Source organism: Lynx rufus, unplaced genomic scaffold (genome assembly GCF_022079265.1).
Source record: "Lynx rufus isolate CCGP_SWC_20201006 ecotype Redwood Valley unplaced genomic scaffold, mLynRuf1.p SCAF_9, whole genome shotgun sequence".
Taxonomy (NCBI): Eukaryota; Metazoa; Chordata; class Mammalia; order Carnivora; family Felidae; genus Lynx; species Lynx rufus.
Window position 1 is genome coordinate 44,898,298 of NW_025814897.1, and position 15,960 is coordinate 44,914,257.

Below are 15,960 nucleotides of genomic sequence, written 5' to 3' on the forward strand. Positions count from 1 at the left end.
AGTTGATAGGGACTTAACTGTTCCTTGCATTTTTTTTTTTAAGATTTTATTTTTAACTAATCTCTACACCCAACATGGGACTCGAACCTTCAACCCTGGGATCAAGAGTAGCACGCTGTACTGACTGAGCCAGCCAGACGCCCTACCATTCCTTGCATTTTAACACAATTTTATTTCCCCTTTCCTCTTTCCCTACTTCCTTTACTTAGCTCCTAAGTAAAAAAGAGCTACGAAAAAGGGAACTGGGATAAGTGTTGAAATTTCCATAGCTTTATCCTGTATCAGTGTTTTCCAAACTGTTAACAGACCCCTGGTGGCCCACACATGTGCTGGGTAGGCTTACTCATCACTTGTCACTGTATCTTGTTAAACTTCAGAGGTTGTTCTAGGCAGCCACTATTAACCCATCAAAGTGAAAATTAGGGCTGAAATTAATAAGTTCTTTTTTCCCTGAATTCCTGGTAGTTGAATAAGTATAGATTGTGTAGTTTCCCTTCTTTCAGAATCTCAGGATCTTTTATAGAGTGGATGGTGGTAGCTTTGGAGGAAGACAAAATAGGAAACTTGCCCAAAATAAGCTACCCGTTTTTTCCTCACAAAAAATAAGGTATCTTCAGAATGCAGTTGACAAAATTCTGTCTTAAAACTCTCTTCCTAATAATTAAGGAATGCCTCTATTAAAAGATAAACCCCCTTAGTAAGTGGGATAAATAGAGGGATAAATACCTGGAAATACAGATCAAAGCAGCATTAAGCCTCCATTTAGGTTTCATAAGGAATGCATGGTAACCTATCTATCTAGGTTGCTGGATTGGCCTGTTTCTTTTAAGTATATTTCAAAATTATATTAGATTCATATAGTGGTAGTTGATTTCAAATGCCTCTGCATGTGCTTCTTGAGCATGTTGGCTGCATGCGTGATACATGTTGCTTAAGCTTTCAGCTTTGGAGAATGGCAGCTTTTGTGAATGTCTTAAATAGCATTAAGATTTACCAGCATTTCAAATACTAGCACTGTTGTTTTTTTTTGTTTTTTGGGGGGGGGGGTTTCTTTTTTTTTCTGAAAAGAAATTAATATGATTAAACATTCTTAAGAGACCATCTGATTCCGGTTGGCTTGTAACTCTAGTTTTTATTGTCTTTTAGTTATTAAATAGAGCATCTGTTGAGGGGCTCTTTTAAAACAACAACCAAAAACAGACTTTGGGGCTAAGAGGCAGAGCAGCATGCAGCCGTGGACCTTCCTACCTCTAACAGCTAGCCGAGGCCTCTAGCAACTACATTCCCCTTCTGGAGTCTTTCTGTGCATGTAAAATGCTGAGGAGTCCTGGTGACCTACCTCCAAGGCAGCTGCCCTCCTGAACCCTGGAAAGCAGCAACCGCCATTTTGAAATGTGAACAACCAGAGACTACACAGGAAAAAGACATCTGGAAGTCTTAGGTGGCTTCACCATTCAACCTTTGAATGAAAGGAACTATATGAAACTCGAGTTTTTCCCTTTTGAATATTCTTCTATTGAAATGATTTTTCCAAACTCATTAGGATTTGAATTTTGTGTTGTATTTTGTTCATAGTGCAAATTTTATTCCCAGTTAAATTATCTTCTTGTGTGCCTTTCTTTCTTTAATTATCTTGACGAACCACAGGACCCATTGTAAGGAGAAATTAATGCTTCAGGATATCTTGAGATGCACAGATGTAAAGGGTAGAAAGATCATTCTACAGAAGACATGTTTGGGGGACAGGTTTCTGAGATAAGTCAAACCACAGAAGGGTATCCTTGTAGATCATAGGCCTGTAGTACCCTAGCCAGAAAGATGGGGTGATTAATACATTTTTTTTGTCTTTTTTTGATTAGGTCCCAGTTTTGTACTAAGAACTTGACATATATTACCTTACAAGATCTTATGAAGTAGATATTACTAGCTTCATTTTACAGATAGGGAAAATTAGTCTCTTACTGGGCATCTAATTGTAAAATGACAAGGGCTGGCCTTTCAAGCCTAAGGACCTCCCTGGGGCTAAAGGATAAAAGAAATAATGGTACTTGAGTGACAGACATTTCCGTGGATTTTTTTCTGGAGACTCCCAGTTCATAAGCATCATGAATGTTTAATGGAATGAAATACGCATTGCATTGGCTTCTTTTGAAATGGTTTACAGCTTATGTTTCCTTACCAAATTAGGCTATTCTCTTTCTTTCCTAAACCAGGGTCCTTTCATTCAAGATGAAAACTTACCTTCTCTCCTTTTGTGTTCTTAGAAAGGAAGGTTCTGAAAAACGTCACATTAAGTAACCTTGCCTAGTTGACTTCTCTTAATTACACTGTTCTTATTGATTGCTATCTTTTAGCTCTTTCCTGCTAAACAGTGGACTAGTTTCCTGCTCAGTTCAGAATTGATGAATATCAGCCTCAGTAAGCTGAAAATTTGGAACCATACCTAGTCCCTATTTTCTGGAGGGCTTTTCTCTTGTATCTGTGCTTGAATGGAAGAATCTCTAGATATCAGATTTTTATCATTTTATTGGTTCAGAGAACTTTTTATGACCTCTGAGTGGCCACTGGTCTGCTATTCTGGAAAGGTTATGTCTTAAAAGGTGAAGTAACTGCATACCCAACTACTTCTACCTGGATACTTTTTTCACCCTACCTCTGGACCTGATAATTCATTACTCAGGGCCTTGATGCCACCTCTGTGAGACCTTCCCTAGCTCTCTCCATTGGTGAGAGAACTGCCATTGTTTTGGTTCACATCGTGCTTGCAGTTACCTCTGCTCAGGTAATTCTGCATTAACTGCTGTAATGGAGTGATTTGATAGTGTGTCTTCTTCCATGCTGAAAAGCTGTATGTCAACCTGTGTATCTTCAGAACCTGATTACATAGAACTTTATAAGTGTTTGGAAAACTGACCACACTTCTTGTCTTTTCAAAGACTTTTCACAAGTAATATCAGCTTACATAGATGTAATTCTTCTGTATTCCAGGAGCACAATCAGAAATGATGCTATGTTTATATTTCTGGTTCTGTGCCCTAAAAATACATATCAGGTTACCTGTCTCCAGGGTTCTAAAAGAGTTGCATTTTTCAAACTAATTTTCAGGATGTAAAGTGACAAAGCAGCTAATGTGTGTAAGAATGTATTTAATATGGAATTTGAAACCACCTCTACGAAAGTTTTTTTTTTTTTTTCCTATTTCTCTGAGAAACTTTGCATCTAAATGTTTTGCTAATGGAAAAGAAGACTTGGTAGGTACAAAATTACAGATACTTGTGTTAGCAGGTGTCCTAAAATAATACCGCTTTGCATTTTCTGTCACAATTGTTTGTCTGCTCTGATCTTTAAACTCTGAGGGCAGGGATCAACTCTGTACTACTAACCATTTTATTCCTTTTGTATAATGTGATGCATGATAAATAATAGGTCTTCAATAAATGTAGAAGAAAGAAAATTGAATAATATATCATTGTATTGTCTTGTTTTATTGACATGTTTCTGGGTATATTGTTACCTTTATGTACTTAAGAGTCTGTAGTGGACCCTCAGGCCATATTTGTTGAATTGGCGTGGTAGAAAACAGTGGAGGATTTTAGATTTTATTCTGTTCATTTATTTACATTTTAATTTTTGTATGAGACTAGAAAAACCAAGATAGGGCTCAAAGTTAAAAACAGTAAAGTTGTAACTTTGAGAATTACTAAAAACTAAGTTAGCTGTCAGGGTAGATAGCTTTATGATGGCAGATTCCGCACAGCCTGGAGTGCTGTGGGCTGTCCTGTTCCTTCCCCCATTTCGGTACATTGAGAGGCACCAGCCAAAGGTTAGATTAGGTGAGCTGTTAGATTTGTTCAAATCTCCCAGTTTAAAAATTTATGAACGAGGAAGTGAGGAATGAGCCAAGAGATTTTGACAACTGTATTGAATGATAAATTGCTATTTTAACTAATTCTAGAACCTATATTTTGGTTTAACCTGAATGTGTTTTAAGCACTGGAAATAAATGAATTCACTTTCACATACAAATCTGTCTTTACCTCAGTAAAATCCTGGAAGGTATTTGGTTACAACCACTGTAATGATTTCTTGGCAGTTTCAAAATTCATTGAAATTCAACTTTTCAAACAAATGGTTAAATCTAGTTAGGTAGAAAGCCAGAGCTAATCCTTGAAGCCAGCAGAGGGGAGTTTGTTTCTTTCTGAGGAAATATGTGGTACTCTTGGGTAGGTCTGGGAAAATAACAACTTAGTAAAAATGTGCCTTGTTCTCTTTTGTTGATGCTTTTTACACTCCAGACCTGACAGCAAATGAAAGCAGTTAATCTATATACAGGAAACAGGGCAGAACTCAAGTAAACATGTTTTGTTATTCAGTATTGCTGGAAATGTACTATCTCTGCATATATGCTTTACCATTAAATCATTGAGCTTCACGCCAGGTGTCTTTTCCTGAAATGTTGAATGATCTTGATGGATAAGACATGGTTCTCCAAATTTTTTGTCATGTATTCCACAGTGTGTAAAGGTACATTTAAAACATTATATACGTGTACTGCCGTACTGATGTTTGCTATCAAACACATGAGGTAATATTAAATGATTAAATATTTGTCACAAAAATGGGTTTTGCCAAAATATATTCCACGATGATATTCTTTGAAAATAATACAAAAAGCATGCTTCATTATCATAAGAATCCGTTACCTATAATTTTCATTACTGAAAGTTTTCCACATTTGGAAGCACAATTTTCTAATTAAAATCTTTAAAAGATGTTAGTAGTTTTGATCCATTTTATTAAAAGTATGAAAGTATCACAGGTTTAGTAAAGTCTGGAAGTGCTGTTGGGTATTAGGGGTGGTGACAGTTTAATGGACTATTTTTTTTTTTTTTTCCAACGTTTCTTTATTTTTGGGACAGAGAGAGACAGAGCATGGACGGGGGAAGGGCAGAGAGAGAGGGAGACACAGAGTCGGAAACAGGCTCCAGGCTCTGAGCCATCAACCCAGAGCCGGACGCGGGGCTCGAACTCACGGACCGCGAGATGGTGACCTGGCTGAAGTCGGACGCTTAACCCACTGCGCCACCCAGGCGCCCCTGGACTATTTTTTTTAAATTGGGGTAGAGCTAACACTGTTCTGATAGTGTCAGATTCGACAGCTCTCTGTTATGCCATGCTCACCACAAGTATAGCTAGACAGATTTTAAGTGAAACGTGTTTTATTGGTAACTAAGATTAAAAACTGAACACTGCTGTGATGGAACCATTAGAAAACACCTGATTTCAGAAACTTGTATTTGCCCGACAACTTCTACCAGGAACAGGGCAAAGGTAGGCTTTGTCAGTTTTCTTATGTCTGCTTATATTAGTATTTGCAAATTCGGGTTTCTCTGCAAGTATTTTAAGCCACTTTGTTTGTGAAAATTAGCTTCATTAAATCAGATAGGTACAGAAATCCATGTAAGCAGGCCCATGTAAAAAGGATATCCTGTGTCCTACCCATCACATGTGTAGCACACTGTGCCTGGCAGGTGAACTTCTGACCGTGACACTGAGCGGTGGCATCGGTTGCTTTGTAAATTAAAGAACAGTGGAAGTTGTTTCTCAATTTTATTTGTATGTAATTACAAATGTAAAAAAAAAATGTTTTTCCCAATATTCTAATGGATCATCTTTCATCTCATTTTGGAAACCACTGGTTGACAACCAGTATCAACTGTTCAGCTGACAGATTGGGCTTAGTGTTTAAGTTCTTTGATGGCATAGTTACAGTCTTAAAACAACTTCTGTATCCCCCGTGGTAACAGATAATCATACTTCTACTGTTGCTTGTTTCATGTTCCTAACTTTTTAAACTCATCAAAGTTACAATGTCATCTTTATCCTTCAAAGGCATCCAGTGTTGTAGGTATCATTCCCACTATCAGGTGAAGAAATTGGGGCTCCTTAGTTGTGGTTTGCTGAAGGTTACATGAATTATAAGTGGCAGAACAGGATTTAAAGGGCAAAGTCCTTTTACGAGACTGCCTATTTCTGATAGCCAGTGCATTACATAAAAGTTAAGTATTCAAATATTTGCCAAGTATATTAACCAGGGAAACCATGGAACAAGGTGATTTTAAACTTCTAAAATATCCCAACCTGTTCTTTTTCAATCAGTTAAATAGGTAACAGTAATGATAGTTGATGAAATGAGTGGGAACTTGAAGAGGGGTTTGAGAATGTTTGGCGACCTTGGGTAATTTTGAAGAAGCAAATGGATAGCTAGTAAATCCTAGTAGTTTTCTAAACCTAAATGCTAGCGTGTGGAATTTACATTTTATGAAATTATCTGTTGAAATTGGCATGAATGAATGGAAACTTAAATTACACCATCTGTGCAGGACGGTATTCGGACACTGATGTTTATATAAATGAAATAAATGAAAACCCTTAAAAATACTTTGGCTATATTTCAAGCTGGATAGTGTGGCCAAAACTTCAGCTTCTTAATTGGTAATAATGTCAGAATCACATGAGAACTATTTCACAATGGCAAAAATGACAGATACCGTGAGAACGTTCAAATCGAGAAAATAACATGAACAGCATGTGGTCCTTTCAAGGTGTGGGGTACTGACTAGACAGCTTCTAGAGTGCTGAATGCTTCTTCTACTGAATCCTGCACAGATTACAGGGTATTACAACCCCGTCCTACCTTTATAAGGTAGTTTCAGGGTCTCTGTGATATCTTAGAAGCACTGCACTTTGATTAATTACAAACTTCGTATCTTTTCTGAGTTTCTTGTGTTATTGCTAAAGAGGACTTGGCATTTGTTGTTCTTTCTCTTATTCATTTATTCACTCATTCCATAACTAATTGCTTCCTAATGCCAGTTTCCTACTTCCTGAATAAACAATCCTATTCTCACCGTGCCTTTTTTTTTTTTTTTTTTTGAGGCGAGAACAACCCCATAAGCTGCTGTGAAAGTGAAATGAGTCAATGTATGTAAAACAGAGTATGTGAGGTGGAGTCTACTATCATCCTGATCTGATAGATGAGGGTGCAGAAAGGATAAGTAACCTGCTTAGGATCACACAGACAGTAAGTGTCAGAGCTGGATATAGTCTAGGAAGTCCAGCCTGAAGACCATGTCTTTGACCTTTGCTCCCCATCAAAAAATCTTGGCAAAAAAAAGGTAAAAAGATTGAATTAGAAAATGACCGTTAGGGTTGCTAGAGAATGTAAGTGGCCCTTACAGGGCTGTGAACAGCAATTTGGACTTTACTCTTGAGAGTCTGTTAATCTTCAACTTTTTTTTTTAAAGGAAACAGTGAATAAAGTAATGATCCTATAACTTGTGAACCCATGTTTGAATTCTCTCTTCTCCATTTACTTTGCAAAGCATGTAATTTTTTTTTTCTTTATGAAAAGAGTGATGCCTATTATCCCAAGGAATCCTTGTGAGGCTCGAATGATACAGATGGAAACTCTTTGCTGCATGGTTTCTCGGTATCTCCTCTCTGTTTTTGGAGTTGGCTAGTATGTTTACTTCTCTAGCTCTTTGTGAAAAGACAGAGTATATGAAGTGGTGTGTGGTATTGGGAAGAGCACTTGGTTTTATAAATTCTAGTTTGACTACTTTGCTTATTTTGTCCCCTGAGACTATATTATCTCGGTTTCCTTGAACTTAGAAGATTTATGAGTGATGGGTAAGATATTTATCAAAATGTGAACTGATAAGGTGCTATAGTTCCATAATGTTGATAAAAAATACAGAGTCCTTAATGTGGTAAGAAACTTGAGCAAAATCAGTCATGCTTTGGTGAATTTTTTCCCCCTCTATCAAAATAACAAGTCAGCCTTCCCATCACAGGGAAAGTTCATTTGGTGTTAGACATGATGCTTGTAACTATGACTCATTTGTGCCAACCAGGTGAGCAAAACCACACTGATGAAAAACATGGGGCCCGGTTCTTCTCACTTGAATGCCCCTAACTCTTTTGGTATTAGGGGAAAGTTATTTCATCTGTGATCTAAATTCTGCCTAGATGGGGAAGTTTCCCGGGCTTCTCCAGCATGGTTAGCTTCTTGAACCACATGATGTTGTAATGAATTATTTGTTTCTTTCATTGAATTGTGAACCTCTTAAGGGCTAGGGCCACATCAATACATTTATGTGTGCGTGCCTAGTACCTTGCACTGATGCCTGAGAAATAGGTGGCCAATAAATATTTGATAAATAAATGAAAGACCTTAGCAAAATACTCAATAAGTTCTATAAATAATTTTTTTCAAGTGTAATAGTAATTCCAAAACAGATGAGTGTTAACAGCCTCTAACAACACCTTGACCATCTCTCATAGGCGTCCTCTTCCAGGACTTTGTAGGCTATGAGTTTCATTCTTAGGAAATTTTTTAATTTATTTTTTTTAATGTTGATTCATTTTTCGAGAAAGATGGCACATGCGTGTGCACAAGTGGGATAGGGGCAGAGAGAGAGGGGGATGATCTGAAATAGGCTTTGTGCTGACAGCAGACAGCTCCCTGTGGGGCTCAAACTCACCATGAGATCATGACCTGAGCCAAACTTGGACACTTAGCTGATGGAGCCACCCAGGCACCCCAAGAATATTTTTTAAAGTGAATAATTGTATATAGCAGTCCTCATTTTATAAACAAGAAGATTCTACCCAGAGACTGATTTTGCCTTTTATTTCCATTTTTGAAACTTCTTTGCATTTGTATTCAACTTAAGTGCTATCTTGTAATTTTTTTTCTTAACTTAGGTTTTCTACAGAGGTCGATAAACTTTTTCTTATAAGGTCAGGTAGTAAACATTTCTGGCTTTGTGAGCCTTAGGTATTCTAAGGTGGCTACTCAGTTCTGCTGCTGTAGTATGGAGGCAGCCATAGACCATATGTGCACAAGTGGTCCTGGCCGTGTTCAATAAAACTACATTCATAGAAGCAGGCAGCCGTCTGTCCTGTAGAACTCACATTTATCATTTAAAATGCCGTATAATACTCCTTTATTTTTATACATGAACATTTAGGACACAGTTCTTGGTTTTAACTTTTCTGTTGCAATGAGTGTCTTCCTACGTAGTATTTTTTTTTTCATTTATGTGTATCTGACATATTTTGTAAGGTACATTTCAAGAACTCTTTAAAGTCTTGTCAGACTGCTTTCTGAAACGGCAGAGGTGGGGGAGCCTTGGCTTAACCCCACCTGGCCTGTCTGACCACCACACTGCAGAGAATGGAACACGATCAAGAGCCTGTGCCAAAGAGACACTGAAAAGAATGCTAAGGGGTTTAGATTCCATCAAATGAGGTACCAATATTAGTGTGTTTTTGATCTATAAAAATAGCAGTTGCATGTAGTTTTGATTTTAATAAATATAAATTTTACTGATCTTTTTATGCAACACACCCTCTAATGTTGCAGCTTGGTCATATTCTAAGGCCCTTGTTTCAGTGTTTCTCATCCTGAGTTGGGGCTTTAGCAGGGACATGAGCAGGAAGCTGAACTCACACAGGTGAAGACATGCTTAGCCAGCTGTGGATAGACAGGTGTCACAATATCATGAACCACCAATACGGATGCAGAGTATAAATCTATGTGAGTAGTCCATACTCACTTATCCTGTGTTGTATAGCTTAGAGGGTGGTGAATCCCAAGGTTCAAATCTAGTTTTTTTGGATTCTAAGGCCAAACATTTTTAACTCCATTCGTAAATATGATTTGAATTCAGAGAGAGTCTGATGCAAAGGTAATTCTGCCTTTAGGTATAGTTTAGCCCATGCATTCCTCTAAACGCAGGGGTTGCAAACCTTGGGCCTGGTCTTGTAAATAAAGTTCTACTGGCACACAGTCTACTTCATTCATTTCTGTGTTTCCTATACAACTTTTATATTGTGGTGACAGAGTTGAGTGATTTTGACAGAGGCCTTATAGTTAGCAAGCCTCCAAATGTTGTTTCTCTGGCTTTAGAAAAGAAGTTTGCCAACCCCTGCACACTGGTAAAGTGATACCTGTTTTGTTAGGAGTTCGCAAACTATAGCCTGTGAGTCAAAAATAACCTACTATGTACTTTTCGAAAGAAAAGTATTGCAATTCAGCTGACTGCTGGCAATTTGTTTATGTGTCATCTGACTGCTTCTGTGCTTTTGTTCCAGTAAGTCAGTGCCTGAAATTGTGCCCAAGACCCTCCTCATTGAAATTTAGCATGAATTTTCCCTTTCTTCCTCCCACATTCTGGGCTTTCCTTCTCCATGAGGAGATGTTATAACATGAGGGTTTGTAAGCTCAGGAACCTATGTATTTGAGTTCAAATCCTAGATCTGTCACATTGTAGGTGTTCAGTATTAACATTGGAATAGGACAAGGGGCCATATTAATGAAATATAATGGAGAGAATATTAATAATCAGGTTACTTTTCTCCCCCATAATCAGATTATCCTAATAAATTGTGAGGTTGACAGGAAAAAGGATTTTGTTTAGTTCTATGGAAATTTTTCATCCTTTATTTTTGTAGTTTGCTGGAGTACATCTTCTTTGAGTAGAAAAGTATAGTCTGACAGTTGAACAGAAATTTGTTTCTGCCATGTAACTGCTCTGTTATTTTAGGAGCTACATACCCTCTCTCAGCCGAGCCTCCACTCACTTGCTGGTAAAATGGGCCTGTTGAAGGCTCTTTCCCCATTGGCTTAGCGAGGACTACATGAGGAAACTATTGTAAAATGCCTGCCATGGGGCAGATGCTCTAAAAATGTTAGGTTTTTTCCCCCTGATTTTCATTCCCAGAAATGTTTTGTTATGCAAATTTTGTTTTTGGCAGTCAGTTCCTGCAATCATAGAAAAGTTTATTTCTCCTCCTTTTATAGAGTAATTCTCAGAATGTAACCTCTCAGGGTGAATTTTTTCTTTTGGTTGGCAGAGGCTGGTTCCCAAGATGAAAGGACTGTGAATGGGAGCCGGGAAAAGGGACCTGACCGATGAGCACAGATCCATTTGCTTGACGTTTCCTTCCCTTACTTGGTTGCAGTATGAAGAAGAGTGCGGCAAGGTAACCAGTTACTGCCAGGAGACCATGCCTGGATGGGTGCACGATGTGCTGGGCCGGAACTGGGCTTGCTTCACGGGAACCAAGGTGGGAAGTACCTCTGAGAATGTGAATGTGAACACAGCACACCTTGAGAGTCTCCCAGAAAAGTGAGTTGTTACAAGGGAAAAATACATTTAGTTTTATAGTATGTAGAAGGATGCGTCTATGTTAATTCTTGGAAAACATTATTTTGATGATATACAATTTATTTAACATAGAAACATAGGCCATATTATATAAAACCTAACTGGAAAAACATGTTGAGTAATGGAACGGAGAGAAGAAAATATTTTTTCCAAGAGTAATGGACCACTGATGGCTTTCAAGAAAATTTATATGAAGGACCATAGAATTGCAGTGCCAAAGAAAGAAAAGAGCGGTTTATCATTGCCATGTGATTGCTTAACACTTGTACATGCCAATGTTTATGTTGCAACAAATCATAGGTGATACTAATTGAACATAACTTTTAAACAAGGGCAGTGAGTAACTGAACTGACAGTTCTTAGTAGTGATGTAGCAGTGTATTAGTTTGCTGGGGCTGCCGAAACCAAGTGTCACAGACTGAGTGGCTTAAGCAACAAAAATTTCTTTTCTCACAGTTCTGGAGTCCAGAAGTCCAAGATCCACCATGTCAGCCGGCTTGGTTTCTTGTGAAGCCTGTGTCCCTGGCTTGCACACAGCCATCTTCTCACTGTGTCCTTACATGTCACCCCTCAGTTTGTTTCCTAATCTCTTTTTTTCCTGAGTGCACCAGTCATATTGGGTTTGGGACCACTGATAGGACCTCATGTTTCTGTAATTTCCCTGTTAAAGGTCCTGTCTCCAAATCACTTTCCGAGGAAGTTTAGACTTGAACCTATGAATTTTGGGAAGACACAATTCAACTTACAATACACAGTTAAAGTTTTTGTTAAGCAAGGTCCAGGTTAAGTAACTGTGAACCACACAAATGAGAGATTTCAGACTTTAGTTATTTGGAAGGAAAAGATAAATGGGTATTATTGGTAGCAGCCTTTTCTGTTTTATTTAGTTGTGAAATCCACTAAAAGTACCCATGAATAAATTTTCCCAGGCCAGGCCACATGGGCAGTGAGTGATCCTACAGTAGAGAAGTTGGGGATGTGGTTCTGAGGTAGAGACAATGGGGACAGGAGTTTAAAGAGGACAAGTTGCACTTGTCTGGGAAAGTACTCATAAAGATCTAGACTAATGCATCCTCTCCATTTTGAATTTAGCTTTTAAATTACTTTGCTTGACTTGATCCTTGAGCAACACTTTTCTTATTAAACTGTTCACTTTTCACTCTCCCACTTGGGATGTGCTGTGTACTAATGTGCTCTTTTCGGTATTTTAAACATTGTCCCACTTAATGAAGAAGCTACTCACTGGCATGCTCAGAACCTATTCCGCTTCACCTGTAAAAGGAGCATTTGGGACTGTGCTTTAAGGTCTTATGCTTAAGACCTTAAGGTCTTCTGCTCTATGCTTAAAGAGATCTTTAAGGTCTCTTTCAGCTCTTAATGATCTGTTATCCCATAGTAAACTACGTTATTTTTAATTTCCTTGGATCTTAAACACTGAAAATAACAGTGTTTAAGACCTACCTTGTCATTAGTATAGTGCACATGTCCCTGTCTGATGTGTTGCTAGGATAAAGCAAGAAAAGCAGGACTAACTTACTGCTTCTTGAATACCTGAGAGTCAACAGTGACTCCCATCAGTGGAAAACACTTCAAAATAGACCTTTACAATTTAAAATTTACCCTCGTATCTAAAGAAACAAACAACTGTAACTTGTTTTTATTTTGTTAGTGTTGTCAGAAACCAGATACAGGAAGTTTTAAAATCTATTTAATAATCATAACTCTCTGGTTTCACACTTTGCAAGAAGGAAAGAGCTTTGATAAAAACATGTATACACATGATTATCAAAGTAGTTGCACATTTTTCTTATTATTTTCAGTGCTCCCAGGTTTCTTTGACTATGTCAAAATAATTCCTCTGTGAACATCTAAATAAAAAGGGAAAGAAAAGTTCACAACATGCCTAGGTGTTACTCAAATTAGGTGTATCTTGCTTTGCATATTTGGGAAGTCTTGGATAATGAGTCACACTTCAGTGACAGAATCTTCTTAAGTAGAAATAATTATCCGTAATCCTAGTATCTGGAACATAGGTTTGATACAAGTTTGTATTGTATGACTAATCAACTTCTCCAGTCTTTTTGCTTTGTAAGCATATTCTCTGTGTATTAGATTTATTTATGTCCGTATCCATATCCATACCCAAGCATTTGAGATCAGGGAAACCAGTGCTTCTCAAATTTAATGTTATTGTGAATCACCTGGGTGTATTGTTAAAATGTAGTTTCTGGTTTTGGTGGTCTGGATTGGATACTTGGAATCTGCATTTCTAATGGGCTTTCAGGTGTGGCTGCTAATACTGGGTTCAAGAACCACATTTGAATAACAAGGATGTAAACCTAACATCCATATGTAAAAAAATTTTTTTGCCTCCTATGTTATAGTGTTTGCCACGCTATATGTACATTATATACAGTTTATGCTGTCATCTCCTTTTTTTTATTATTACAAAGTTATAAAGGTGCATTGTAAAACTTGTAGCGGGTGGGGCAAGGTAGTGATTCTATGTTGCCACTCAGAGATAACAACTTTTGGCCTTTTATTTTTTACTTTTTAAAATTTATTTATTCTGAGAGAGAGAGTGTGAGAGAGCACGTGGGGAAGGGGCAGAGAGAGGGAAAGAGAGAATCCCAAGCAGGCTCCACTGCCAGCACAGAACCCAAAAAGTGTGAGATCATGACCTGACCCTAAATTAAGAGCCAGATACTTAACTGAGTGACCCAGGCACCCCTTGGCATTTTATTTTATTTATTTATTTATTTTTTTTAATTTTTTTTTTCAACGTTTATTTATTTTTGGGACAGAGAGAGACAGAGCATGAACGGGGGAGGGGCAGAGAGAGAGGGAGACACAGAATCGGAAACAGGCTCCAGGCTCCGAGCCATCAGCCCAGAGCCTGACGCGGGGCTCGAACTCACGGACTGCGAGATCGTGACCTGGCTGAAGTCGGACGCTTAACCGACTGCGCCACCCAGGCGCCCCACCCCTTGGCATTTTAAAAATGTATTTATACTCTAAGTATATTTTCACAAAAATTGGTTGATTGTGTATAAACTTATTTGATATCCTACCTTTTTATTTATATACAGTGCAAATACTCTTCCGTATCACTTGTTAACATTAAAAATAAAACTGACAGTTATTTTACCAGCAAAAGGTGATTTTATTTGGGAATAGCAGAGAATTGCAACTGTGACCAGCAAGCTATGGCAAAAACCGTACACAAGTGTGCAGAGCAAGGGAAGCAAGCTCTTTTATAGAGGATAGGAGGGGACTGGGAAGGTTATGATAACCAAAACAGTCATGCAGGAAACTGGGAGTTGGAAGTATAGTGGCTTCTCATTGGCTGAGCTGCGGCTCTCTCCAATTGGCTGGGCCTTGCCAGGGGAGGAGGTAAGCCTTTCTTCCTCCTGATGGGATAGTGAAGTTGTATCCACTGGCAAGATCCTTATCTTCCTGTTGGATTTGCCATTGATGAAGAGTGGTGGGGCATGAGAGCTCCCCTTGCCAAACCTCCAGACTCTATTTTAGTGAGATATCATTTAATTTTCACGCAGTAAATAATCTCTCCTGTACATTTTTACTGAATAAACTCATAGTCAATGAAGTACCATTGTTAATCAATGCTTTATCTTAGAACATTTATTTAGGTTATTTATAATCTATCAGTATTATAAAAGTGTTTCATCAAACATCCTTACACATAGATCTTTGTTAACTTGAACTTTTATTTTATACGAGACATTCCAGTTCTAGACTCTTGGTATACATGTGCTTTCCCTCAGGCAAAAGTGAAGGGTACTTTTTGGACCTTCCTTATAGGTCATGTCTTCGTATACGAACAAACTCAAATTTGCTTTGGTGCCAGAAATACAGCTCTATTTGAACAAAAGCTATTAACACAAACTGCTATAAACAACAGTTTGTTTAAAATATGACGGGTAAGGAGTAGGATATATTTCAGAAGCCTGATGACGTTAGAGTCAAATTAAGGAGATTTTTCAGATCAAAAATTGGTTACATTTATTGTTAGAGTGTCTGATGCGGTTACTAATGGCTCCCAAAAATTCTTGAACTGGATTAATAGGCTCATACTCTGAATATGATACAAGACAAAATGACTTGAGTCTAGTGAAATTTCATTAAGATTGAGTATTTCAGGAATCCTAGTAGTTTGGTTTTTGTTTTCTGAAATTGGATTTTATTTTATCTGATAATTTCAGTTTATCTAAATTTTGTGTTCTCTTTGTGTGATTCTGGATTATCATTGACTATTATGGAAATTCAGTGTTATGGCTCTTTTTAAACTGTGGTGCATTTAACTTACTGAATTTTATACTAAAAATGTAAAATAAAGATTATTTTGAAGATTTGAATAAAGTGGTTCAGTTGCATTACCAAAAAAAAAAAAAAAGCAAAAAAAAAAAAAAAATTGCCTTCCTAAAATATTATTCCACTTTCCACTTAGGCCCAGAGTATAAGGATGCCTACTTTAATGAAGTCTAATTACATCTGTAAAGAGGATAACTGAGACTGTCTTATTTTTGTTGTTAGCTATTCTAATAGGCTCTACCAATATAACCATGACTTTGTGAAAGCAATCAATGCCATTCAGAAGTCTTGGACTGCAACCACATACATGGAATATGAGACTCTCACCCTGAGAGAGATGATTAGGAGAGGTGGTGGTCACAGCCGAAGAATCCCAAGGTAATAAAGCATA

At 37.7% G+C, this 15,960-nt stretch overlaps 1 protein-coding gene across 2 annotated transcripts in view; it reads left to right on the forward strand.

The window, feature by feature from the left end:
* CTSC (cathepsin C) overlaps positions 1–15,960 on the forward strand; it is a 38,613-nt gene that overhangs the window by 9,704 nt on the left and 12,949 nt on the right. The window contains exons 3-4 of one of the 2 annotated variants that reach the window (XM_047071805.1): positions 11,032–11,198; positions 15,792–15,947. In XM_047071805.1, the coding sequence (XP_046927761.1) occupies positions 11,032–11,198; positions 15,792–15,947 (323 nt within the window). Of the gene's footprint in view, positions 1–1,146; positions 4,629–11,031; positions 11,199–15,791; positions 15,948–15,960 lie in introns of those variants that run through there. The other variant, XM_047071806.1, reaches the window with a different exon arrangement.